This window comes from Micromys minutus (genome assembly GCF_963924665.1).
Source record: "Micromys minutus genome assembly, chromosome: 11".
Classification (NCBI taxonomy): Eukaryota; Metazoa; Chordata; class Mammalia; order Rodentia; family Muridae; genus Micromys; species Micromys minutus.
In genome coordinates this window covers 55,809,155-55,832,762 of record NC_137980.1, presented here as the reverse complement: position 1 = coordinate 55,832,762, position 23,608 = coordinate 55,809,155, and the positions used below count along the sequence as shown (strand labels likewise).

The window sequence follows — 23,608 nt, the reverse complement described above, 5'->3', positions numbered from 1 at the left end:
GAATGCATATCCTATCACGTATTCCCTAGAGAAAGTAAAAAAGGAAGCAACTCGGGTGTGGAGGGATCCTGGAAGAAAGCCTACAGAAGGACAAGGTAATGGATAAGATTCAAGTTAACTCCTACACAAGTCAAGATAAGGCTCTGCTCCTCCCAAGCCTCAGAAGGATCCAAGATAAGTTCCTGCTCCAGAGCCGCCTACTGGCAGAAAGAAAAACAAACACCCAACCAAATAAAAACCACTAGGGACGAGCACCTGGGTATTGCGCCTGCGTGGCTGGCAAGCGTCACCGCGCACGCGTATCAACGCCGTCCTGTCCTGGTGACGCAAAGTGCACGTAGGCGGAGACAGGGTCTCAGGGTCTGCTGGGGTCTGGTTCCACGCGTTGAGGCTCTGTTGATGCGGACGGGCGCTGGAGAGCCAAGCGCTTGGTGTGTGGTCGCTGACTGCCTCCGGGTACGCCACTACCTCTCCTGAGGGACCGAGGGCGCCGTGCAGGGTAAGCGGTGCCAGAGAAAGGTGCTTGGCCTGGATGACTGACTACGGTTGGTCTCCCACGCGCGCGAGTGACGGGGTTTCCTATGGTGCAGTTCCGATGCCTGAACACCTCTCTGGGCCTGGAGACAGCTCCCGCGGGAGGCCTCAGAGTCACTTGCGCTCTCTGTCCACTCAGCTGGCTGTCTTTCTGTCCTGGCTGCGTAGCCCTCGCACATTTGCTACGCTATAGGTCAAGTGCAGCCCACTGCCCTGTAGCGTCCATTCATTCGGCTGGCCTGTGCTGTCCCGCCCCCAGTAGAACCTGGCAGTGGCACTTACCCTTCAGCACTGGACAGAAGAGCTGGGAGACTCGGGGAACCGGGGAAACCCTGTGTTCTGATTGTGCGGAAGGTGGGAACGGGGTGGTTCTGCCTGAGCTGGTGTGTAGCCACAGGTGCTTAAGGTTAAAGGAGAGAGAAAGGTCCTGGTGTTGACACCCAGAGTGTCAGAACAGAGAATCGGCGGGAACACAGTTTTGTTTTAAAAGCATCTACAAGTAATTGGTTTTGAGACTTCATTTCTGAGTAGGTCACAGTGGACACAGCCCTGAATCCGTCACCCGAAAATACCTAGGCCTTCCATGTCTCTGCAGGTCCTTGTACCCCACGACCACGTGTGGCGAGGCTGCACACCCTACATCACAGGGAGTGTAGTGAACTCTTATAGCAACAGTAGGAAAATGTCAAGACACAGGGAAGGAGAATCCCTAGGGAGAGGTTGATGAATGTGATTACAGAGGCTCTCCTGAGGTGCTGCAGAGCCACGGAGGAGGCTGAATAGCATCGAGAGGAGGTTTCCCTATTCCTGTTACCAGCGTTTGAACAATATAGTTAGCCTTTGGAAAAAAAATGCATAAAGCAAGCATAAAGGTAAATCCAGATATTGCCCGCCCCCATCTCTTCCTGCCCTGGGAGAAATGTAGGCTAATATGGTTTGTATCTGAGACCCTCCTGGAACCTCATGGACAGAGCCTGAGAGTTGTACTTAGGTCTGGAAGAACCTACTGGCCCATGAGGCATGGCACCCTGCAAAATAGTCAGGAGGTGGTCTTCACAGGGCTGTTCTTCCCCCCTTCTACAACTACTAAGGGAATATGTGATGCTTTGTTAATGTGCTTTATTTGGGGACACACATTAGCATATAGAGCAGTCATTTGCAATCATGCCTTGGTTCCTATATTTTAATGCAAACCCGAAAAAAAAAAATCTGGCAGTTACCAGTTCAAATCAGATGGAGCATATTTCTGAGATCTAGTTTCCCCTCCTCTCCTAGCACCAAACCTACATTCTCTGACTCGGATATCTACCTGACAGGAGGCACCTCTGTTTGCCTTACATGCTGCTTCCTGTTCCACTTCCTGCTCATTCTCCACTCGGCTTTAGTCCACGCTTCTGCTGCTGCAAACTCTGTTCTGTCAAGTCGTTCTCTGTGGGTCTTTTGGAAGTCTAATCAGTATACCACCACCGGGTGTTAGACATAGCTAGAGAAATAATTAGTCCTTCCTGCAAGCTCCTTAGCTGTGGACAGACACCTCAACCCCACAGAATAAAGTTGCTGTTTGGAATTGAGCCTCTGAGACATGGATGTCCTGTGGACCAGTTTGTCTGGTTCTGGTCCTGTGCCCCTTGGATAAGGCATTCTGTTTAGATTGTTCATATTGTCCAGATATGTAAATGCAGTGATTGTGGGCCTGTGAATTCATAAGTGTTGTCAGGTTGTCTAAAGTAGAATTTTGTATTTTACAGGTTGGGTGTGGGGTGTTCAGAGCACATGATGAAGATGTTCAGTCCTACTTGTAGCCCACACTGAGCCTCCTGCTCTCCCAGGATTAGCTGCTGCACCTCAGTAACTGAAAAGTGTGAGGTGTGAAAAGACCAGCAGACATCCCTTGAGGATAGGAGAAGCTTTGAGATGCAGGCCCCTCACTTCTCATCTTTTTGAGACCAGGAGCTACCAAAAAAAAAAAAAAAAAAAAATTGAATACCCAGGGATTCCTGTCACTGAAAAGGCTGAGGCAGGAATAAAGATTATATTTTAAAGATGAGTGAATGACTGTGTTTAGAGTTCACCAGGCATCATTTCCCCCTTGACAGAAATGTTTCTTACAAATGAAGAGTCCACTAAACTTCCAGACAAAAGCAGGCTCAGTGCTTCATGCCTGTCTCAGGTTCACTGCACTTGTTCAAATGGCCAATTTGAAGCTCCCACCTGGGAAAGTAAATCCCGAAAGTACAATCTCAGAGTAGAAGTGCGAGCAAAGATTTTTGTGGGTCTGTCACCTGGAATGGTCTGCGGACACTGGGTTCTTTGATACAAGCAGCAGCATGTCCCAGTGTTTATAAGCCTCAGTTCTGAACCATCCCTTTCAGAGTCATGAAGAAAAACTCCTGGGGAATGAGGTGCAGACCAGTATCCAGTTGCATACTTTGTCCCAGAACTAGAAACTTGTGACTTACACTGTAGGCTACAGCCTAATGTGATTTACCTAATTCTTCTCCATTCAACCAGCAGGGGACTGAGAAATGAGAAAAATACCAAACCATGGGACCTTGCGGATGACGAAGGTGGCGTATCCCCTCGGACTGTGCGTGGGCCTGTTCATCTATGTTGCCTATATCAAATGGCACCGGGCCTCTGCTGCCCAAGCCTTCTTTACCATTGCTGGGGCTGCCTCGGGGGCACGGTGGACCCAACAGGCCTTTAGCTCCCCAGGCTCAGCTACACGTGGTCACGAGGTCTTCTATGGGATCATGTTTGATGCTGGGAGCACCGGTACCCGCATCCATGTCTTCCAGTTTGCCCGGCCACCTGGAGGTATCTATCTGACTCTGAGTTATGGGCACAGACACAGGATCTGCCTTCCCTACTCTCAGGGCAAGGCTTTTGAGAAGACAGTGTGTGGCTTGAGCCCCTGCTCTAGAGTAATGTGGAAGCCTGCTAACGTGAAATTATTAAGGCACTGTGGCAAAGCTCAGTGTAAGCACATGTAAGGCCCTGGGTGTGAGTACCAAACCACTTGAAAAAAAGAAAATGCAGTTACTAAGAGATACTTCCTCAGTGGATACAAAGCCAGTGCCTCTAAAATCCCCAGGAGCCCAAGGCTTTTCTTATACTAGTGAGCCATTGATGGGCGTTTAGTAGCCTGTCCCCTCCCTGTGTCCACTGCAGGCCTGTGGCTGAACCTGCAATTTGGGCTATGTCATGTTGATATTGGGAGAGCTCAAGGTGGGAAACAACTCCAGAGTCAGGCTCACAGAAGCCAGGAACCCAGGCAAGTCAGAACAATAGCAGAAACCTGGGACTGGGGCTTGCAGGAGATGCTCCTGTAGGTCCTACATAATACTGAGGGGTCTGGACCTCAGGCCCTACCAGCTTTGCTTCCCAGGAATGGCAACGTTAGGCAGAAGGTGGGTGCTTCTATCCAGAATCCCTTGTCTGTTACCCTAAAATCTGCCTTCTTTGTGCATCTGACCTTCAGTCAGTCAACTTTCTGTCCCTCTGCTTTGTTCCAGTCCCATATCCAGGTCCCTGGTAGCCAGACACCATCCTGGCATTAACTGCTCTGTCTGCATGAGACCCCTGGCAACTCTTTCCAGATCTACAGTAGCCTGTTTTACTTCCTTCTGATTTAATTATTGTATATCTTTATGTGTTTGTGCTAGAACTTTGCTAAAAAAGAAAAGAAAACCTTTATTGATGATAATTTAGATTTTAATAGGGGAGCTGAATGTGATGGTGCACTCCTTTCGTTCTGGTACGGTAGAGCAGGCAGAAATGATGCTCTGTCCCTCTGTAAATTGGTCCCGTTTGTACATTGATACTTTATACTTACTGTACTAGTTAAACATTTAGATGCCAGGTCTACTTACTCACCTCCAAAACTGGTTTTGAAACCAAATGTAACAGGTGGTTGGGAAGGACTGCTCAGTGGTAGAACACTTTTCTAGCATGTCTGAGGCCCTGAGTCAATTTTTAGCACCAACTTAAAAAAATAATCTAGGTTTAAGGCAGTACTAACAGTAATACAGTTTGTCTTTAGGGAGAGCAATCTTTCTGAAAAGTTTTGTTCCTGCTTTTCTGGTCCTGATTTTCTTTCCTCAGTCCTCATATTTACATATTGATATTTTGGACTGGTGTCACATTTACATATTTATATTTTGGACTTGTGTTCAGCTACGGGATGCCTCTGGATGCATTCCATTCTTCCTAACATCAGCCTCTCGCCTTTTAAGAAGAACAAACCTTTGGAAGCTTATTCAAGGCCTGTATAAGAATAACATCTCATAATTACGGGCACCATTTTTATGATCAGTTTAAGATCATTTATCTTGTTAAGTCAGCAAGAGATATCTTAAAATTTAAGTAAGGTGTCCTCAGTTACATTCGGGGTGTGAGTTATTTGCTTTTTGCAGTGCTGGGATCAATTCCAGGGCCTCTAGCTTGCTAGGCACACTCACCCCAGCCTGCCTTTACACATATAGACACACATGCACACGCATGTATGCCCCCCCCCACACATTTAATAAAAGAGAACTCTGGTGTAGACTTTAGGTCTTTTACTCAGCTAAACTACATTTCAGAATTTAAACAAAAATAACCCCTCCTAATTGATCACCACAGTCAGGCCTCTGCCCTTAACATCAGCTAGTCCCTGATGACTCTTTGTACATATTCATAGCTCCTTCTTTTAAAAATGTTTTCCTTTTAGAAACTCCCACCTTGACCCACGAGACCTTCAAAGCGCTGAAGCCTGGGCTCTCTGCTTACGCGGATGATGTTGAGAAGGTAGCCATCTTATGTCTGTCTGCCCTTTCAGTGTCCCTAACAGAGTTCCCAGCCAGCCCCTTCTGGATCAGTTGGCCACCCTGAGAGAAAGATATCTTCCTTACTGCCTGCGGTATGGTGTTCCCTGAGGACAGACCCACCAGTGTATACATCAGAGGCCCTCCCCTAATCCTTATGCAGTTCAGAAGAGCTCATCTATAAATATACAGAAGCATTATTTGTGGGGCTGGAAAGATGGCTCAGTGGTTAAGAGCATTGACTGTTCTTTCAGAGGACCAGGGTTCAATTTCCAGCAACCACATGACAGCCTATTCCCACCTGTAACTCCAGTCCCAGAGAATCCAGTGCCCTGTTGTGGCCTCTGTGGGCATGGCACACACATGATACCCAGACATGCGTGCAGGCAAAACGCTCATACAAGTAATAAAATGAAAAACAGAAGACTTTATTTGGACTTTAAAACGTTTGTAATTGTCATGTAAGTTTCATATAATATTCTGTGATACAGAGAGCTAGGGATAGAGCCCAGGGCTTCCCAAGACTAGGCCAGTGCTCTGATAGTGAACTACAACTCCCATAGTGCATTTGTAATTTTAATGTTTCATTGCAGTTCCTCTGATTAAAGGTATAACATTTACTAAAAATGTTAATGTTAAAACTGTTCCACTAGGGCTAGCAGAGAAGCTCCGTGGTGAACTGCTTGCCTAGTGTGCCTGATACCCTGGGCTTCATCTCCAGTACCAACCCCTAAAAAATAAATAACAAACGCAAAAACACATAATTTATGAAACCCACAAACCAAATAAATGTGATAGAATAAATAAGTAGAAAGCAAGTCTCACTAAGGTTGAGTTGCTGTTAAGTGTGCAGCATTTAGACTTCTGATGCCCTAAATGCTTTTAATGTGCTAGTGTGGATGAGTGGGACACTTGGCTCTCTCCTAAAGCAGAAACTGCTTGTTCCGAGAGTCCTGACCCCAGTCATTCCTTCATCTTTTTCTTCTTTTAAATGCTGCAGATGAAACCCCAGGCCTCTCATATAAGCCACATCCTCAGCCCAGGTCCAGTGTTCCTCAAAGCATGAGCACGGTTATTCCTGTCCACAGTTGGTTTCAGACAGGGTAGTACAAGGCTTGGCTATACAGTAGAGGAATCCGTGATTCAAGGGTAGCCACCCGGTTAAACCAGATCGGAGTCGTATGCTTAGATTTGTTAACTAGGGAGTTAAAAATCTGACTTGTAGACGGGCGGTGCACACTCAGTAGGGTGGGTGTCCTGGCTCCTCCAATGCGTGCCCTGCTTTCTCACAGATCCTTCAGGACCTGTTTAGTGTGTCCTTGGACAAATATTTGAGAGCTCTGCCTGTTTTTATTTTGCATACACAGTAGAGAAGAACAATCTGTCATCTAACACCCACTCTATCACCCACTTGTACAAGGGCATCTTTGGGTGGATTTGTGGAGTCGGAATTCTAGATAACAAGAAAGTGAGTTTTCTACTTGGACAGGCTTCACTGTTTACCCAGGTTTACATCTGAGCCACCCTTTGAGCTTTCTGTCGGGTGATGGGACCCCTCAGTGAGGTTTTTCATGGGACTCTCAATTCTATGAGTGACCATAGTATTTGTCAATTTCCCCATGCCCATAACATACAGGGAAGTCACAACCCTGTGAGGTCACCTGGTGAGGAGTGGTGTCCTAATTAGGGTCTCTATTGCTTTGATGAACACCATGACCAAAAAGAAAGTTGGAGAGGAAAGAATTTCCTGAGTTGGCACTTCCATACTTCAAGTCTATCAGTGAAGGAAGCGAGGACAGCAAAGTAGAAGCCTAGAGGCAGGATCTGATGCAGAGGCCGTGGTGAGGTACTGTTTATTGGCTTGTTCTTCATGGCTTGGTCAGCTTACATTTTTATAGAACCCAGGACCACCAGACTAGGGATGGCACCACCACCCCATGGGCTGGTCCCTCCCTCATCAGTCACTAGTTAGGAAAATGCCCTACAGTCGAATCTTACAGAGGCATGTTCTTATTGGAGCTTCACTCTTTCAGATGACTCTAGCTTTTGTCAAGTTGTCACAAAACTAAGTAGCACAGGTGGTGGCAAACCAGAGCATAAATCTTACTCAGAAAGCACAGAAGTTATGTAAAAGGAGGCTCGGCCCTTGGCTCTTGACCTGTTTTTGCCTGCCATATTCTATGCTGAGGGCTGTCCTCCATGTTCTGACCCCTTGTGTTCTCACAGCTGGCCAGTGGTGCTTGATGCAATGCTCCTGCTGCTTTTGAAAACTAGAGAAAGGGGTCAGGAGGTGCGTGTGTGGGTAAAAGCACTGGCTTTACATGCCTGCTGACCTGAGTTCCAGTCCCAGAACTCACATAAAAAGCCCAGTGTGGTGAGTCATGGGATAGCAGAAACAAGAGAGACCCTGCCTACACGAGGCGGAAGTGAGAACTGGCTCCTGGAGGCTGTCCTCTGACATCTACATGCGAATGTGTGCATGTGCACACATCCCCAAATTTAATTCTTAAGTTAATGTATTTAAATATGCATTTTAAAGCATAGTGGTACCTGGGTAGTATTATAGCAGGCTCGCTTTGCCTTCACAATGTCCACAGAGCGCTCAAGGGATCCAGGAGCTTCTGAATGTTGCCAAGCAACACATTCCATATGATTTCTGGAAGGCCACCCCTCTGGTTCTCAAGGCCACAGCTGGTTTGCGCCTGCTGCCGGGAGAAAAGGCTCAGAAGTTGCTGCAAAAGGTAAGCTTAGCCATTCCCCCAACTGGAAGGTGGCTAAGGACCAGTAAAAACACTAACCATGCTGGGCATGGTGGTGGACTTAGTGAGCCCAGCACCTGGATGGCAGAGGCCATTATTAGCTACATCGTGAGACTGTCTCAGAACAAGATAGCCCCACCTTCCAGTTAGTGTCAAGCAGGCAGGACATAGAAGAGAAAACCATTGGAATTTTCACAGTATCACCTTAGAAATCTTTGTTTTAAGAAAGACTTTAAAAAAATTATATTGTGCTTCTGAAGGGCAGGTCCCCTTCCCCAGGTGTGTGAGCTGGGCTGGTGTCTTAGCCTGAGCTCAGATGTGAGTACCCAAGAGACCCCAGCCTCTTCCCCAGTCACAGTGCTTCATGGGGGACCTAGTACCTCAGACAGCCACTTTGCACTTTATGTATTTCTGATTTTCTTCCTATCTACCAAATTTGGGGAGATAAAGTCTCCCTCAACTTCTAGATTATTCTTAAACATTTGTATGCAAGATGGTACTCCTTCTTAGGCTACAGAGGAGGCAGAGGTGACCAGGTACACTGAAGTCTTGTTCCTGGGACTCCTTAGAAAGTAAAGAAGCATACCTAATTGTTTGCTCACGAGCACGCGCACTCACACACACAGAGACACACACACAAAGCCACTCTGCCAAGCTCTGATGGCCCATGTCCCTGGGTCAGTGCTCCTATACACACACACACACACACACACATATATATGCAGACCTGGGTCAGTGCTCCTACCTATATATGTGTATGTGTGTGTGTGTGTGTGTGTGTGTGTGTGTGTGTGTGTGTGTGTGTGTATGCAGACCATATATATGTTCACCAGGTGTCAAGTCCTGAATCATAGGGCTTTTCAATGTCACAACCCAAAGCCAGGCAGTGTTTGGGGACCCAGCAGGCCCAGTGCAGGCCAACTCTCTCTGTGCTGCCTTTTCTCTGAGAACCGTGCTATCTATTCCCAGCGTTAAAGTACCTGGAGTGGCATGTTTCTTAGCTGTTCTAGGGATATCAGCCAAGGACACCTGTATCTATAGATGATCCCAGAAGCTTGAAACAGTGTAATGAAGGCATACTGGAAAACTTCTTAATTCTGAAGATTGAAAACATCCTTCCTGCCATGGCTTGGGTGGAGGGTGAGATAACCACTGTGTAGACAAGATTGACCTCAAACTCCTAATCTCCTGCCTTCCAGGTTCTGTGAGCACAGGGGAAGTTCATAGAGCTGTAACTGCGTGCTGGGCTAAGAAATGTTTCTGTGTTTAGGTGAAGGAGGTGTTCAAGGCATCACCCTTCCTTGTAGGGGACGACTGTGTTTCCATCATGAATGGCACAGATGAAGGTAGAGTTGACAAATGAGCATCTCGCCAACGCATGTCCCTGTCAGACTTATGGCTCTGCTGCTGCTGCTGCGTTGACTCCAGCAAGTTACGGTCTTGTGCACAGTTTTGTTGTTAGAGACAAGTTCTTTTGATGAGCACCAAACCTGGTACAGAAGCCTTTGGAAACATGTTTCGGGCTTTAAGGGCATTTAAAGAACAGTAGTTGCTGCCGTGCTGGAATATGTGGTTATGTACCTCATTCTGAAACAGACACTTGAGGTTCCTCCCTGGCTGGTGAATGACCTTAAGAGTCTGGAGGGCAGAGGGGACATGGGATCCTTTTCCTCCCTCCTTTAAAGTGGAAGCTGGTGACAAAATCCTGGAACATGACATTGGCAATGTGTTCTAAGAGTTTAATGTGTGCCCAGAGACCTTGGGTTTCGGCTGGGAATAGCCAACAGTGCCCACTGAAATCTGGACATATGTAGCAGCCCCAATGAGTACAGAATTAAAATGGGGCCTGGAGAGATGGCTTAGCTGTTAAGAGTACTTGCTACTCTTGCAGAAGACCCAAGTTCAGTTCCCACCTTCCACATGGTGGCTCATAACCACCTACAACTCTAGTTCTAAGGGCTTTAACCCCGCTTCAGGCCTTCAGTGGTATTAGACACACACAAAGTTCACAGAACTACATGCAAGTAAAACACCCATAAACACAAAGTGCAATTTAAATCTTTCTTTAAAAGGATTCTAAATGCCTGTGCCATTCTCTTACAGGTGTTTCAGCATGGATCACTGTCAACTTCCTGACAGGTGTGTGTCTACTGGATGGCAAAGCCTAATGGCTCACCATCTCTAGGAAGGAGTGCCTGTGGGTATTCCTCAAGTACAGAGGCCTCGTTACCATGACACCCAACTCAGTGTAATCAAAGAGAAGCAGTGAATAAAACCTAGTCAGGGGCCTGGAGAGGTGACTCGAGGGCTAAGAACACTGTCTGCCCTTCCAGAGGTCTTGAGTTCAATTCCCAGCAACCACATAGCGGCTCACAACCATCTGTAATGGGATCTGATGCCCTCTTTTGACCTTCAGGTATAAGGTGTATACTTATTCAAATACATAAAGTAAATAATCTTTTTTAAAAAACAAAGATAAAAATAACCTAGTCAGGTTTTAGAATATTGTATATGATGTGCATGCTAATCAGCTCTGGCAGAAACAGGCTTTGAAGAGCCACTTGCAAGTTGTTCTCCGCATGACTCCTTTACTGGAGGAGGGCAGTGTGTATGTAGAAGGATGAAAGGGTTTTCCTGGCAGGCCTCACCAATATGAGGGCGTAAAGACACTGGTGGATAGGTAAAGGCTCTCTACTTCAGATGCTTTGAGAGTACCAGGTCTGGGATGGGGCTTGCCAAAGAAGATGCCTCTCGGAGAGGACCCGTGTCAGAATAGTGACACCAGCCTTGTCAGAAGATAAGCAGCGTCAGGGTTAGTCTCAGGTTCGGTGTGATTCTGTCGTTCTCACCATAGTCACAGCTGGCAGAGCCATGGCTCTTGGATACCTTCTAAGTTGCCATTTTCTAAGTAGTTGTAGCAGCTTCTCTGTCTCCCCACTCTCTCCCCACACCCATGACCTCTCTTTGACTTTCCTGGTGTCCTCATATCCTTTCTAACATGACAGCACTATCTATGTCCTTACTTACTGTGATCTAGGCAGTCTGAAAACCCCAGGAAGCAGCAGTGTGGGCATGCTGGATTTGGGCGGAGGATCCACTCAGATCACCTTCCTCCCACGTGTCGAGGTAACCAGTCCTGCCTGCCTCACCAGGTGTGTGCATCAAGTCAGGGGAGCTGCAGTCACCCAGAGGAGGCCCCTCAGAGAAGGCCCCTTGGCCACTGGAAGGTGCTCTGCCCCTCTGAGTTCTTTTAAGACTTTTAACTTTACCTCCTAAAAACCAAAATGGAAACCTGCTGTTCAGTGAGGTGGAATCAAATAATGACCAGTGTTGGCCTAGAGACCAGATAATTCCCGTGGTTTAGTGCTATACATCTGTAACCCCAGCCCTGGGGAGACTGGGGTTGGAGGACTAAGAGGGCAGAGCTAGCCTGGACAAGTTAACAGGACCTTATTTCAAAATGATGATGGTGGTGATGGTGGTGGTGGTGGTGATGGTGGTGATTGTGATGGTGATGATGATGATGGTGGTGGTGGTTGTGATGGTGATGATGGTGGTGGTTGTGATGGTGATGATGGTGGTGGTTGTGATGGTGATGATGATGGTGGTGGTTGTGATGATGATGGTGGTGGTGGTTGTGATGGTGATGATGATGGTGGTGATGGTGATGATGACGGTGGTGGTGGTTTTGATGGTGATGATGGTGGTGGTTGTGATGATGATGGTGATGGTGGTGGTTATGATGATGATGGTGGTGGTTGTGATGATGATGGTGGTGGTGGTTGTGATGGTGATGATGATAATGGTGGTGGTGGTGGTGGTTGTGATGGTGGTGATGATGATGATGGTTGTGATGGTGATGATGGTGGTGGTGGTTGTGATGGTGGTGATGATAATGGTGGTGGTGGTGGTGGTTGTGATGGTGATGATGGTGGTGGTGGTTGTGATGGTGGTGATGATGATGAAAGCTGAAGATGTTGTTCACTGGCTAAGTACTTAGATCTTAAAAGCCCTGGTTTGGTCCCTAATATGGAAAGAAGGGAAAGCACTTATCCTGGATGGATTTGATTTTTACTCCTTGCTCCTCATTGTTTCATAGTTAAAACATAGTGGAAAACCCATTTTAAATGTCCCTGTCTGGGAGGAGGACATGGTGTTCTGGAAAACGGGGCAACAGTAGCTCGTGTTCTTCCCCAGGGTACCCTGCTGGCCTCCCCACCTGGCCACCTGACCTCGCTGCAGATGTTTAACAGGACTTTCAAGCTGTATTCCTACAGGTGAGTTTGCTCACTCCTGGTGTAACACCCGTTGATGCCTCAGTGGGATTTCTTTTCCTATGTAGATGCCAGAGTCTGCTAAGAGACCTCCTGGGCCCTTCTTGTCCCCCCCCCCCCCATGCTTCATTTTAAAATCCATTGTGAAATTGCAGTCTTCTTTGGTGCTTATCTTGTTCCTCTTTGAGGGAGGCTTGGAAAAGATTAAGAGATGAGGCGTGGGCTGCCAGCCGCGTGGCACTGGGGTAGTTCTTGCACCTCATAAGACAGATGGAATCTATTCCTCCCTTGCTGTCGTGTGTACAGTGCCTGTAAGAGCTCAAGACAGGCGATTAATGTTTCAGCCACAGGGCTCATAGAAAAAGCAGGGAAACCGTATCCACATTGAGCCCAGGCAGGCGCCTGTGTGGCCCAGCCTCACCGGGATTTGTCTCCACAGCTACCTGGGGCTGGGACTGATGTCCGCACGACTGGCTATCTTGGGTGGTGTGGAGGGGAAACCTGGTGAGTAGAACATTTGCTCTAGGCTCTCTCTCCTTCCTCTCAGTGTCTGTCTTCCTCTTCCTCCTCCCCCTCCTCCTCTTCTTCCTTCACTACACAGCAACACATCATCCATTGATCACCCAGTTAGCTTGGGTGGAACAGGTCCAGATCTTGTCACAGGGCTAAGATAGGATGTGGGTGGCATGTTTTACCTTTGAATATTCCTCTAAGTAACCATTCTTGAAAGAGATACTAGGGGGTTGCTAGAGAAATGGCACAGTGGTTAAGAGCTCTGGCTACTCCTCTCGAGGACCCGTGTGCTATTCCCAGCACCCATGTGGGAGTTCACAACTGTCCATAACCTCAGCCCCAAGGGATCTGATGCCCTGTTCTAGCCCCCACATATATGCAGGCAAAACATCTGTGTACATAAAGGGACATTTTTTTGGTTAAAAACAGGAGAGATACTAGAGAAATAATTTCTGAACCCATGTTACCTGTGTCTGGAATCACCTCGTGTCTGCTTTCTGTCACCGACGGCAGCGGAGACAAGTGATGCCAAGAAAGTCTTGGGTACCTGTGTTCATGGCCATGTGTCTACATTGCCTTTGGGCCTGTGGAAGATCAGGATGTCATGAAGGGAGCATGTGACAGGGGCCCTGGTGACCTGACTTCCCCTGCCATCCATCCACTGAAGGTTTCACACCAGCTCAGTCGTGTTAAAGGCTGGGAACAAGCTTTATGGTCTTAGTTCATGCTGTGGAGCCCAGATTCACTCTACCGCATGGTAGCACTTGGTGCCACCTGTCCTTGCCTTCCTACCAGTCTGTCAGTTACTCCAAGCCTCAGCCATCTGTAAAATAGGGTTGTTATGATAACTGATAAAGTAGCACGTGGCCATAGTTCCAGCACAAGTGACTGGCACCCTAGATGCCCAGGGGTCATGAGATGCTTCATTTCATCTAGGCCACAGTCATGTTCCCGGGCAAGCAAGATTGGCTGGCTGCCTGTGACAGAGCAGGGCTTTTCTCCAGCTGACCTAGACTGTCCTAGGAGAGGTCTCATTGCATCCCAGCATCTTGCTACAGCCTATAGCATTCTCTCTTGTGCCCCTACCCAGTCTTTTAAGCTTCTTTTAATGGTCACAGCACCGTTTTCTTCTTAACTTCATGGTCATTCTCTATTTCAGCTGAGGATGACAAAGAACTGGTCAGCCCCTGCCTGTCTCCCCTGTTCAGAGGGGAGTGGGAGCACGCGGAGGTCACCTATAGAATTTCAGGACAGAAGGCAGGTAGGTGGCATTGCTATTGAGGTTCAGGAGGGTCAACGGTAGTCTGCTTCCCCCTGTTCCTTTTCCGGATACCTGTAAAAAGCAGGCGCCAACACAAGGCTGTACCTTCCCGAAGTACAGGCAACCAAGAGCTGTGGCAAGATTGTGAAAGCTTCTATAGGGAGCTGGGGCCTCCTCTGGCTGAGACCTCTTTGGGGTTTCTGCACAGACTCTTCTTGTCTGTCACCAAACACTTCTGTCCAAAGAGCCCAGTTTCTGAACAGATCTCCAGTGGGGGAGGAACTGGCTGCCATGGGACCTGAGACAAATAGTCACATTTGGGCTTCTAGCCCAGAAGCTTTGCTCTGGCCAGTTCTATGCAGAGAGAAAGGAAGGCTGCTTCCTGCCAACAACCCAGGATACACAGCCCCCACCACCCTCTCACTGGCCTTCATCCTGGTCCTTGTCACTCTGGGTCCTTTGACTTTCTTCAGGGAGAAATACTGGGATTGTGTTCCCAGGCTAGACACAATACATGTGGTATTTCTGCCTTTGGTTGTTGTGAGGTCAGCCTGGTTCAACTGTCAGCTTTGCAGGTCTGACCCATTTCTCACAAAGGGTTCCACTTGGGGAAGGTACAGCCTTGTGTTGGTGTCTGCTTTCTAGAGGTATCCGGAAAAGGAACGGTGTGGGGAGGGGGGGAGGCAGGTCTTGCAGCCACAGTATCTGCTTTTCCATGGGAGGAATTAAGGGCCTTGAAGCAAAATTGACCTGGGATGGGAGAGGCATGACAGATGCAGTGTTAACGCCCGTACAGGCGTTTGAGCCAGGGTGTGACGAGGTAGGATCAAGTTGCCCATATCTAAACATTATTCTGGCCAAGGAAGCAGAATGTGCAATAAGCTGGATCCTTAGTGGACAAAGAGGTAGTGCGGCTGAGCAAGGTCAGAGAGAGCAAATGGAGTCTGGGAGCTGAGCTCATAGCTCTGTGGCCCCTGGGAAGCAGAGGGAGGCTGGTTGAAGCCAGTCTGAGACAGGGTGATTAAAGCATTTATTGAATGACCATGGAAGGTAAATGATCTCCAGAGTCTATCCACTTCTGGGCTTTCTGCCATCCAGGTACATAGCCTGGCAGATGGCCCATGGCTACTTCCTGGTTTGTGAGGTAAGGAGGTTGCAGGTTCTGTGGCTAAGTTGAAGGTCCATGCAAGCTGCTGAATTGACACGTATGGAGTAAAAAACACCCCTGTCCTAAGTGTGGAGGACCACACAGGGCTAGGCAACACACCATCCAATGTCTAGATACAGGGACTTCTTGGTAAGTGCTGCTCCACACCTAAGGACTTGCAGGTGCCTGAAGAATACGTCCTGGGAGCGGTGTGGCTATGTGCGTGGGCTTGCTGACGATAGCTGTGTGCTTTCTCTGGACTTTTGCAGCAGGCCTCTATGAGCTGTGTGCCAGCAGGGTATCAGACGTCCTTCGAAATAAAGTACACAGGACGGAAGAGGCACAGCATGTGGACTTCTATGCGTTTTCCTACTACTATGACCTTGCAGCCAGCTTTGGCCTTATAGGTAAGGGCCAGGCCAATCTGGCAGAGGGCCAGTGCTAGCCAGTAGTAGCTTTGTTGGCATGTGTGAAGTGAGCAGGCTTAGGGAGCAATGCGTTAGAGAGACAGGAAGGGATGGCTAGTTCCTTTGAGCCAGTTAGTAAAATGGAAATTATCTGCTGCTGATACAGATCCTGTTAGAGGGATCTGCATTCACTCACTGTTTACTGCCCAGCCTAGTACCATAGCCTCAGCTCAAGAGCCACCCATGCTCTCTTTCTGAGGAAGGGGTTAGACTGCAGTGAAGGGCTCACCTTGGTCTAAAAAGCCAGGGCAGGGTAGACAGTAAACCAGTGAGGTTTGTTGAGGCTCATGGTGGCCAGACTGTGAAAGGGTTGCAAAGCTACCTTGGTAGTTTAAAGAAGTTTTTTTCGTTTTTTAAAAAAAAATTTAGATTATATGCCTATATCTATCTATCTATATAGATAGATATGTATATGTACACAACATGCATGCTGGAATTAAAGATGGTCGTAATCCACAACATCCTCTACAAGAGTAACAAGCAATCTAAATCTCGGAAAGCTACCTCCTCAGCACCCAAAATCAGAGTTGTTTAAATCTCTGCCCGTCCGTGTCTCTCTCTCTCTCTCTCTCTCTCTCTCTCTCTCTCTCTCTCTCTCTCTCTCTCTGTGTGTGTGTGTGTGTGTGTGTGTGTGTTGTCCACACATCTTTGTACACATCACATATGTACCTGGCCCAAGGAGGCCAGAAGATAGCGTTGGATCTCCTAGAACTGGAGATACAGAGGGTTGTGAGCTGCCATGTGAATGCTCGGGGTCAAACCCTGGACCCCCGGAAGAACAACCAGTGCTGAAACATATGTCCAGCCCCCAAAACAGTTTCCTTAAAGAAATAAGTCAAGGCGATAAGGATGTATGGCCTTGGGTAACAAGCATGCTGGTTTATGCTTGCTGGAAGCAGGGAATTCCCACAGCCTCTGTCCTGGCTCCAGGGCTAGTGCAGAAAGTGGCCAGGCGGCAGTGGATTAAGGCTGAGGCGGCGTGTTCAAGATAGGTTGCTTTTGATTTAGTGGTTCCAGAGCTGGAGTGGTGAACACTCGCTCGCATACTGCTGACCACACCAGATCTGTGGGCATTTCAGTGCCGAGCTCTCCACTGCAACTTAGCTTTGAAGAATTGGGGGGGGGGGGTCCTGCTTTGAGGCCACCTTGCCTTGGCTTTCCTGTGAATAATGTGAGCTGTGTATGTGGCAGCTCTGAGGAGGGATGATAACCCTATAGTCTCCTGCCATTGCTTACCACAGGCTTCCAGGCAGGCATCTCGCCTAGGCTGTCCACTGGCTGTCATGGTCACACTGGACTTTGAAGGAGCTTAGGCTACCCATGACGGTGACACCTCACCAACTCAGTGGGTCCTGAAGAGAGAAGCAGTACCTCTAGAGCCCAGAGTTCACCCACCCCTCCATGTTCTATTCTGTGCTTCCACTTGGGGCCCAGAGATACTGATGAGGCTCCTTGGGAACGTTGCCTGGTTAGGGATATGGTGATCCTCCTTAGCCCCTGTCCTGGATGGTGCTGGCAGAGATACCTGCTCATCCTAAGCTACACCCCTTCTGGTGGTATGGTAGCTCTGTAGTAGAAGAGCACTTACTTGCCCACCATACGTGAGGCTCAGGATTTGATTCCTCGGGACTTCAAAAAGAAAACACAGGACCAGAGAGTGTGGGCAGCTCCCTAAAGTCAGGTGTGAAGGCCTGTAAGAAAGACCTACATCTGCATGTTTGTGTGTGGTATGGAGCTCCTGGTAGGGGGTCCCCAAGTGCCAGCCTGGGGCATCAGTGGCATCACATGGTTCTCCATAGTCCTGCTGACTGGGTGTGTATCTTATCCAACAGATGCAGAGAAAGGAGGCAGCCTTGTAGTTGGAGACTTTGAGATAGCAGCCAAGTATGGTGAGTAGTGCTGTAACTGTCAGGGTGACAGGCCAAGGAATTGTGGGAACAGAAACCCCATGTGTTTGTGATGGGCACAAGGCCCACAATTGTCCATAGACAGCGCTGGGAGGTGTGTAAGGGCAAGGTGCAGAGTGTACTAAGGCCTGAATCCAGTGGAAGGTATCCCCAGATGTGAAAGTCCACAGTCCCAGTGCCTGTCCTTCCTCTCCTTACTGTGCCCTTTCTGCACCCGTTCTGTGTGACATCACCCTGGCACCCAAGACTTTGTGCCACGTCCATACTTAGCCCTTCTGGTTGCTGCTCCCAGTTTGCAGGTGAAATGCTGAAGCTTTGTGGTTTTCTCCATAGGAGGCTTTCTTCACCTGCCTCCTCCCATCCTCCCTGCCAGTAGTGTGGTGTCTCCCTGTTTTCCCATCACTTCTTGGCTTTTCCCTAGACTTTGGGTGTCTGAGTAGATTTACCCCTCTATCAGGAATAGATTCTGGGAACAATAGAAATGGTTTGAGAGTGTTTGCTGCACAAACTCAGATACCCAGAACCCAAATAATAAGCTCAGTGTGGTTGCCTATGTTTGCAAAGCCCAGGCTGAGGGGGAGAAGACAGAGGAGACAGGATTGCTGGGGCTTGTTGGCCATCAGCTGAGCTCCATGTGTAAGCGAGAGATCTTGTCTCCAGGGAATAAAGTAGAGAATGCTATAGCAGGAGACCAGATGTTGTCTGTCCTCTGTGCCCACACAAGGGCACACACACAAGGATAGGTTTGACATTAGTTTAATGTCATTATTACAAAGCCTGATACTAGGTATGTTGACATCTAGAAAGTGTCAGGGGTCTCAGACACAGACATGTAGCCAGGAGATGGGGATCCACTGTTAGCCCAAGGTAAGACATTTAAGACTCTCTTGGGCCTGGCACCCAGGCCTAGTCCAGATTGAGACTGGCCTCTTGGCCTCCCAATAAGATGACTGCACTGTAGTTTGACAGTAAATCAAAAGTGAAGAGCACTAGCAGTGGTGGCACACGCCCTTAATCTCAGCACTCCGGAGTCCGAGGCAGGCAGACCTCTGAGTTTAAAAGCAGCCTGGTCTACAGAGTGAGTTTCAGGAAAGCCAGGGCTATGCAGAGAAGTGCCCCCCAAAACAGACAGTGAAAAAGAAGTGAAGAGCGACACCACAGCAGTTGGGGTGAGGGTTGCTGCTCCATCCCAACTAGAGATTGTCTAGAACACGACTGAGAATTGCCGTCTCTCCCAGTGTGCCGCACTCTGGAGACACAGCCACCAAGCAGCCCCTTTGCCTGCATGGACCTCACTTACATCAGCCTGCTGCTCCATGAGTTTGGTTTTCCAGGGGACAAGGTGCTGAAGGTAAGCATTGCATCCTGGGTGCCACATTCCACTTGTGGGGAGAGGTGCTGGGAACTGTTGACCCTACTGGTTGAATTTTTATCTCCTGCTCCCACCCCTACTTTTAAGAAACAGCCCAGTGCCGTGTCAGCCTCCTCAGCCACAGCCCTTCTCCACAGACACCACCCAGTCTCTGCAGCTCAGGGCCCTAACCGTCTCTCTTTTCCTTTGTCTTTTCAAGCTTGCTCGGAAAATTGACAATGTTGAGACCAGCTGGGCTCTGGGGGCTATTTTTCATTACATCGATTCCCTGAAGAGACAGAAGGTTCCTGGCTTGTAGCAGCCTAGTCTCCACCCTAGCCAGAACTGCAAGGCTCTCAACTCCAAGGATCCCTGTCCTGGAAGTGATGCTATCCTTGAGGAGCCTGCATCTGGCTGAGACCCTCCTCTGTGCCTGCAGCGTCATCTCCTGCAGATTTGCCTGGGACATGGCCCGTGTACTAGCCCTGCTATACCATACTAGCCGGGGCAGGGCCAGGGTAGGAATGCTGCCTGGCCTGGGGCCATCTCCCTGCCTTACCTCCAAGTGGGCAGAGAGCCAGGTGGAGCCCAGAGCACATGCTAAGGTAGAGAAGCAGCCCTGTTCTTATCCTTGTGCAGGACTGTGGCTGCTTTTATGTGTTTCTGTGACAAGTCTTGTTTTGTCTCCCAGCCCCTGTTCCCTCATGAGCCAGGCCTCTTGGCCTTCCCAGAGTTTTGGGAGATGAAGTAAGCTGGCCCAGACACAGCGCAGCCTCAAGGGGAGCACATCTTGAGTGTGGCCATCTCTTCCTCAGGATAGACGTGTGAAGTTACCTGGAGGTTTACTGTCCCACCTTTGGATGGTATATCATTAATTGATGTGGGGACATTGAGTAGGAAGAAGATGGGACAGTGCCTCTTCACAGACTCTGTGTGCCACCTTTGCAAGGCGTGTGGGTGTGAGCAGAGCTGTGAGAATGTTCAGGGCCGTGTGCTCAAGTCCTTACCTTCCGAGCTGTGAGTGCTTTTACATTAAAACTGAGCCCCTCTTCTGGACACAACCATGTCCCAATGAATGTATTACTGCTGTGAGCCACTTGCAGACCAGTGGGGCAAATTAGAAAGCTCAGCCCTGGAACCACACTCCCCCTTACCCCATCCTCCTCACTCCACTGCAGCTGGCTTCTCCGTGGTCCCCTCAGTGAATGTACAGTTAATAGAATAAGCTGAGCCACTGTTAACTCCAAATAAAGGTTTACAAGGGTTTCTTTCTTTTGTCTCCTGAGTGAGCGCCCAGCATTTAAAGCCTGCCCAGGTGGGACAGCAGGTGGTAGCAGAAACCCAGCAGCAGCAGCAGCAGCAGCAGCAGCAGCAGCAAGCCACCTGAAGGCCTGGGCTGTTTCTGTGTCCCAGCTCTCTATTGAGCTCCTCCCTCCCCTGAGACATGACTGATGGTTTTGTTTGGCTAGGGACAGCTCTGCGTACATCACCTCTAAATCACTCTGTGCTCAGCCAGCAGTGATCTAGTTTGATTCCGCATGGTTCACATGCCAGGGAAAAGACAGTGGGCCCACTGATATCCGAGATGCTCACAGCCCCCAAACCTGTGGTGTGTTCACAAGGTTTGGCGTAAAAACCACTCCCTACTTCCCACCTCTTACATCAAGAATTTCACTTGGACTGACCCGCGCAGAGGAACAGAATTCTACAGGCAAAGGGGCCAGTTTCCTCAGCTGACTTCTGACACCTTTTCCCTTGCTCCTCAAGCAACTCCAAGAGGATCTTGCCTGGAGTGCTCACAACTTTAGGGTGTTCACCAGCCCTGATGAAGCTAGGTTCCTTCACAGCAGAGCATGAGCTGTCGGGCTATAGCTGGTATCCCGGGTGGCTTCTTAGCACAAAATTAGTAGCTTTACAGGTGATGGGTAGAAGGAAGCCTGGGTAAGACCTAAGAGTCCTGGGGAGTGGGGAGGGGTGGGTCAGTGGGACCCCAAATCCAAGGTAGTAGGGAAACTGTGGAACCTGAGCAAAGTGAGCCTGGTAGTCTCCCCAAAATGAAACCTTGGAGGGGCTTGTAGCCAGTGTATAACTTTGGTCCAAAAAAGATGAAGCGGATAAAAAGTCACCTGGGACCAGAGCCAGGAGAATGTTGCTGTGAAGGGCATGGAAGAACCGTATCCATTTTCACACTGACTCCCACTCCTTGGCAGAGTCCACACAGCCTCTTCTCCTACAGCTAATGGCCCGAGTACTTAAAAGACCTCCAGAGGTGAAGCATCAAAGCCGCAGGCCGGAAACACAAAAGCGGACTCATTGTGGGTAAAGGTTAGTGATCTCATGAGAAAGTAAACAATTGGATACTTCCCAAAAGAACAATTAGCTCAGTATATTTTTAGGCTCTGCAAAATATGCAATTCACCTTACCCTTGGTGCCTTTCATGATGATAAAGACTTTCTGTAAGTAGCTCCATCTCTGCCCTGTGCTGTCAGCCTCGCTGGGCCACAGCACACCCCTGCATCTCTCTGACCTGTCAGCCTCGCTGGGCCACAGCACACCCCTGCATCTCTCTGACCTCTGTCAGCCTCGCTGGGCCACAGCACACCCCTGCATCTCTCTGACCTGTCAGCCTCGCTGGGCCACAGCACACCCCTGCATCTCTCTGACCTCTGTCAGCCTCGCTGGGCCACAGCACACCCCTGCATCTCTCTGACCTGTCAGCCTCGCTGGGCCACAGCACACCCCTGCATCTCTCTGACCTCTGTCACCCTCGCTGGGTCACAGCACACCCCTGCATCACTGACCTCTGTCACCCTCGCTGGGCCACAGCACACCCCTGCATCTCTCTGACCTCTGTCACCCTAGCTGGGCCACAGCACACCCCTCACACCTGTTGACTGTTAAGAACATTAGCATTTTAAATGGACCGGACATCACCACTTCCTTCACCAGCACAGCCTGCCCCCTGGTTTGATGTCTACAGTTCTGAGAGACTCTGAAATGTAACTGAGGATTCCACTGATTTACCTTTGCATCTAAGTACCAGGTTGTTTCCTGTGGACAATTTTTCCATAGCTCCCATTTTTCAAGAACACTCATCTTTTTTTTAAACTGATTTTTAGGATTTTTATTAAGGAGATTAGTCCATTGTGGTAAGATATATTAATTTTTTTTTCTCTACCACTCCTTTTTTTCTTTCTGGTAGGTTTTTAGTGAATACTGAAATTGTTTTTATTTAAACTGATCCGATCTATATGTACATATAAGTTTGTCTTGTGACTTCCAGGTTTTGTGCCATAGTTAGAGAGGCTTCTTAACTTAAACAGTTTTAAAAGTTTGTGCGTTGGGACATGGTGTACTGGTAATGTACTTGCCTGGCCTGCACAAGGCCTGGTTCAACTCCCAGCACTGGAGTTAACCAAGTGGACATTTTATGATTTTCGTTTTTCCCATTAATTAAGACCTTGAAGCTTTTGGAAACATTGAAGTGTAAGAAATCATTGAGAGTGACTTACTTTACAAACCATGTCACAGTCCCCTGCCATTCCAGAGTTGTGGGGAGGGTGAGACTCTAGCAGTGTCAGAGATGAGATGACACTCAGCCGTCGGCCCAGGCAGGAGCTTGGAAAAGACTCGGTGTGAAGGTTCCAGTCATGCAGATGGGACTTGTTTTGGAGACGTGGAAATGTGAGGGATGCTTAAACCAGTTGGTGATGGCTGCCAGAAAAGCTTTGGGTTGGGTGGAAAATGACAGGTGTCCAGCATGACCTGAAGGCTTGTGCCTTTCCAGAGCCAGGTTCTGACACTGCCGGTGTAGAGAGGTCACAAGAAAGATGCTTTCAGGTTTTGAAACAAGAACAAAAGATGTTTGCCTGGGGCTGAAGAGTTTGCTAAAAGTTCTTGTGAGGACCTGGATTCAGTTCCTAGAAACCCAGCCGGTGCCTCACAACCTTCTGTAGCTCTAGTTCCGGGGGATCTAACACCCTCTTCTGACCTCTGTGGGCACTGGGTATGCATGTGGTGCAAGTACCTACATGCAACCAAAGACAGTCATCACATAAAGTTAAATCTTAAAAACAACAATAATGACAACAACAAGAAGACATTCTTCCTGTGAGAACAAATGCCTCCTGTGAGCATCCAAGGAAAGTCACAGACAAGTGACTGGCTTTGTCTGGTTTTGACTGCTGTAGCAGAATACCACAGCCTGGGTAATTTATACTGACTAAAAATGCCTTTGGCTCACAGTTCTGGAAGTCAGAAAGTCCCAGATCATGGTGCAGGCCTCTGGTGGGAACCTTCATGCTATAGTGTAGGATAAGAAAGCAGAATGGGAAAAGGTGATAGGAAAGAGCAAGGAGATCCAACTCTGTCTGTCTGTCTGTCTGTCTGTCTCTGTGTCTGTCTGTTTCTGTGTGTGTGTGTGGGTACGCTCATCTGTTGTGCACATGTAGTGAGAAGTTGACTTCCAGTATCTACTCTTTTTTTTTTTTTTTTTTTTTAAAGCAAGCTTTTTCTATCTTACGGAACCAAGAGCTTGCTGTTCATCAGAAGAGCTAGGATTCCCTCAGAATCCACTTGTCTCCACCATC

At 48.5% G+C, this 23,608-nt stretch overlaps 1 protein-coding gene across 2 annotated transcripts; it reads left to right on the top strand.

Annotated features, from left to right (window-relative positions):
- The first annotated feature begins 354 nt into the window (after nucleotides 1-354).
- On the top strand, nucleotides 355-20,258 carry ENTPD6 (ectonucleoside triphosphate diphosphohydrolase 6). 2 transcript variants are annotated; one of them, XM_080925792.1, is made up of 14 exons: nucleotides 355-499; nucleotides 3,049-3,351; nucleotides 5,246-5,322; nucleotides 7,937-8,080; nucleotides 9,369-9,444; nucleotides 10,202-10,237; nucleotides 11,136-11,224; nucleotides 12,296-12,375; nucleotides 12,812-12,876; nucleotides 14,045-14,146; nucleotides 15,563-15,700; nucleotides 17,593-17,649; nucleotides 18,906-19,018; nucleotides 19,239-20,258. In XM_080925792.1, the coding sequence occupies exons 2-14, from the start codon at nucleotides 3,060-3,062 to the stop codon at nucleotides 19,335-19,337; spliced, it is 1,368 nt and encodes a 455-aa protein (XP_080781918.1). In that variant the 5' UTR covers nucleotides 355-499; nucleotides 3,049-3,059; the 3' UTR covers nucleotides 19,338-20,258. The 2 variants fall into 2 exon arrangements, with proteins under 2 accessions (XP_080781918.1, XP_080781917.1); XM_080925791.1 differs by having other exon boundaries at nucleotides 3,046-3,351.
- Nucleotides 20,259-23,608: the final 3,350 nt, after the last annotated feature.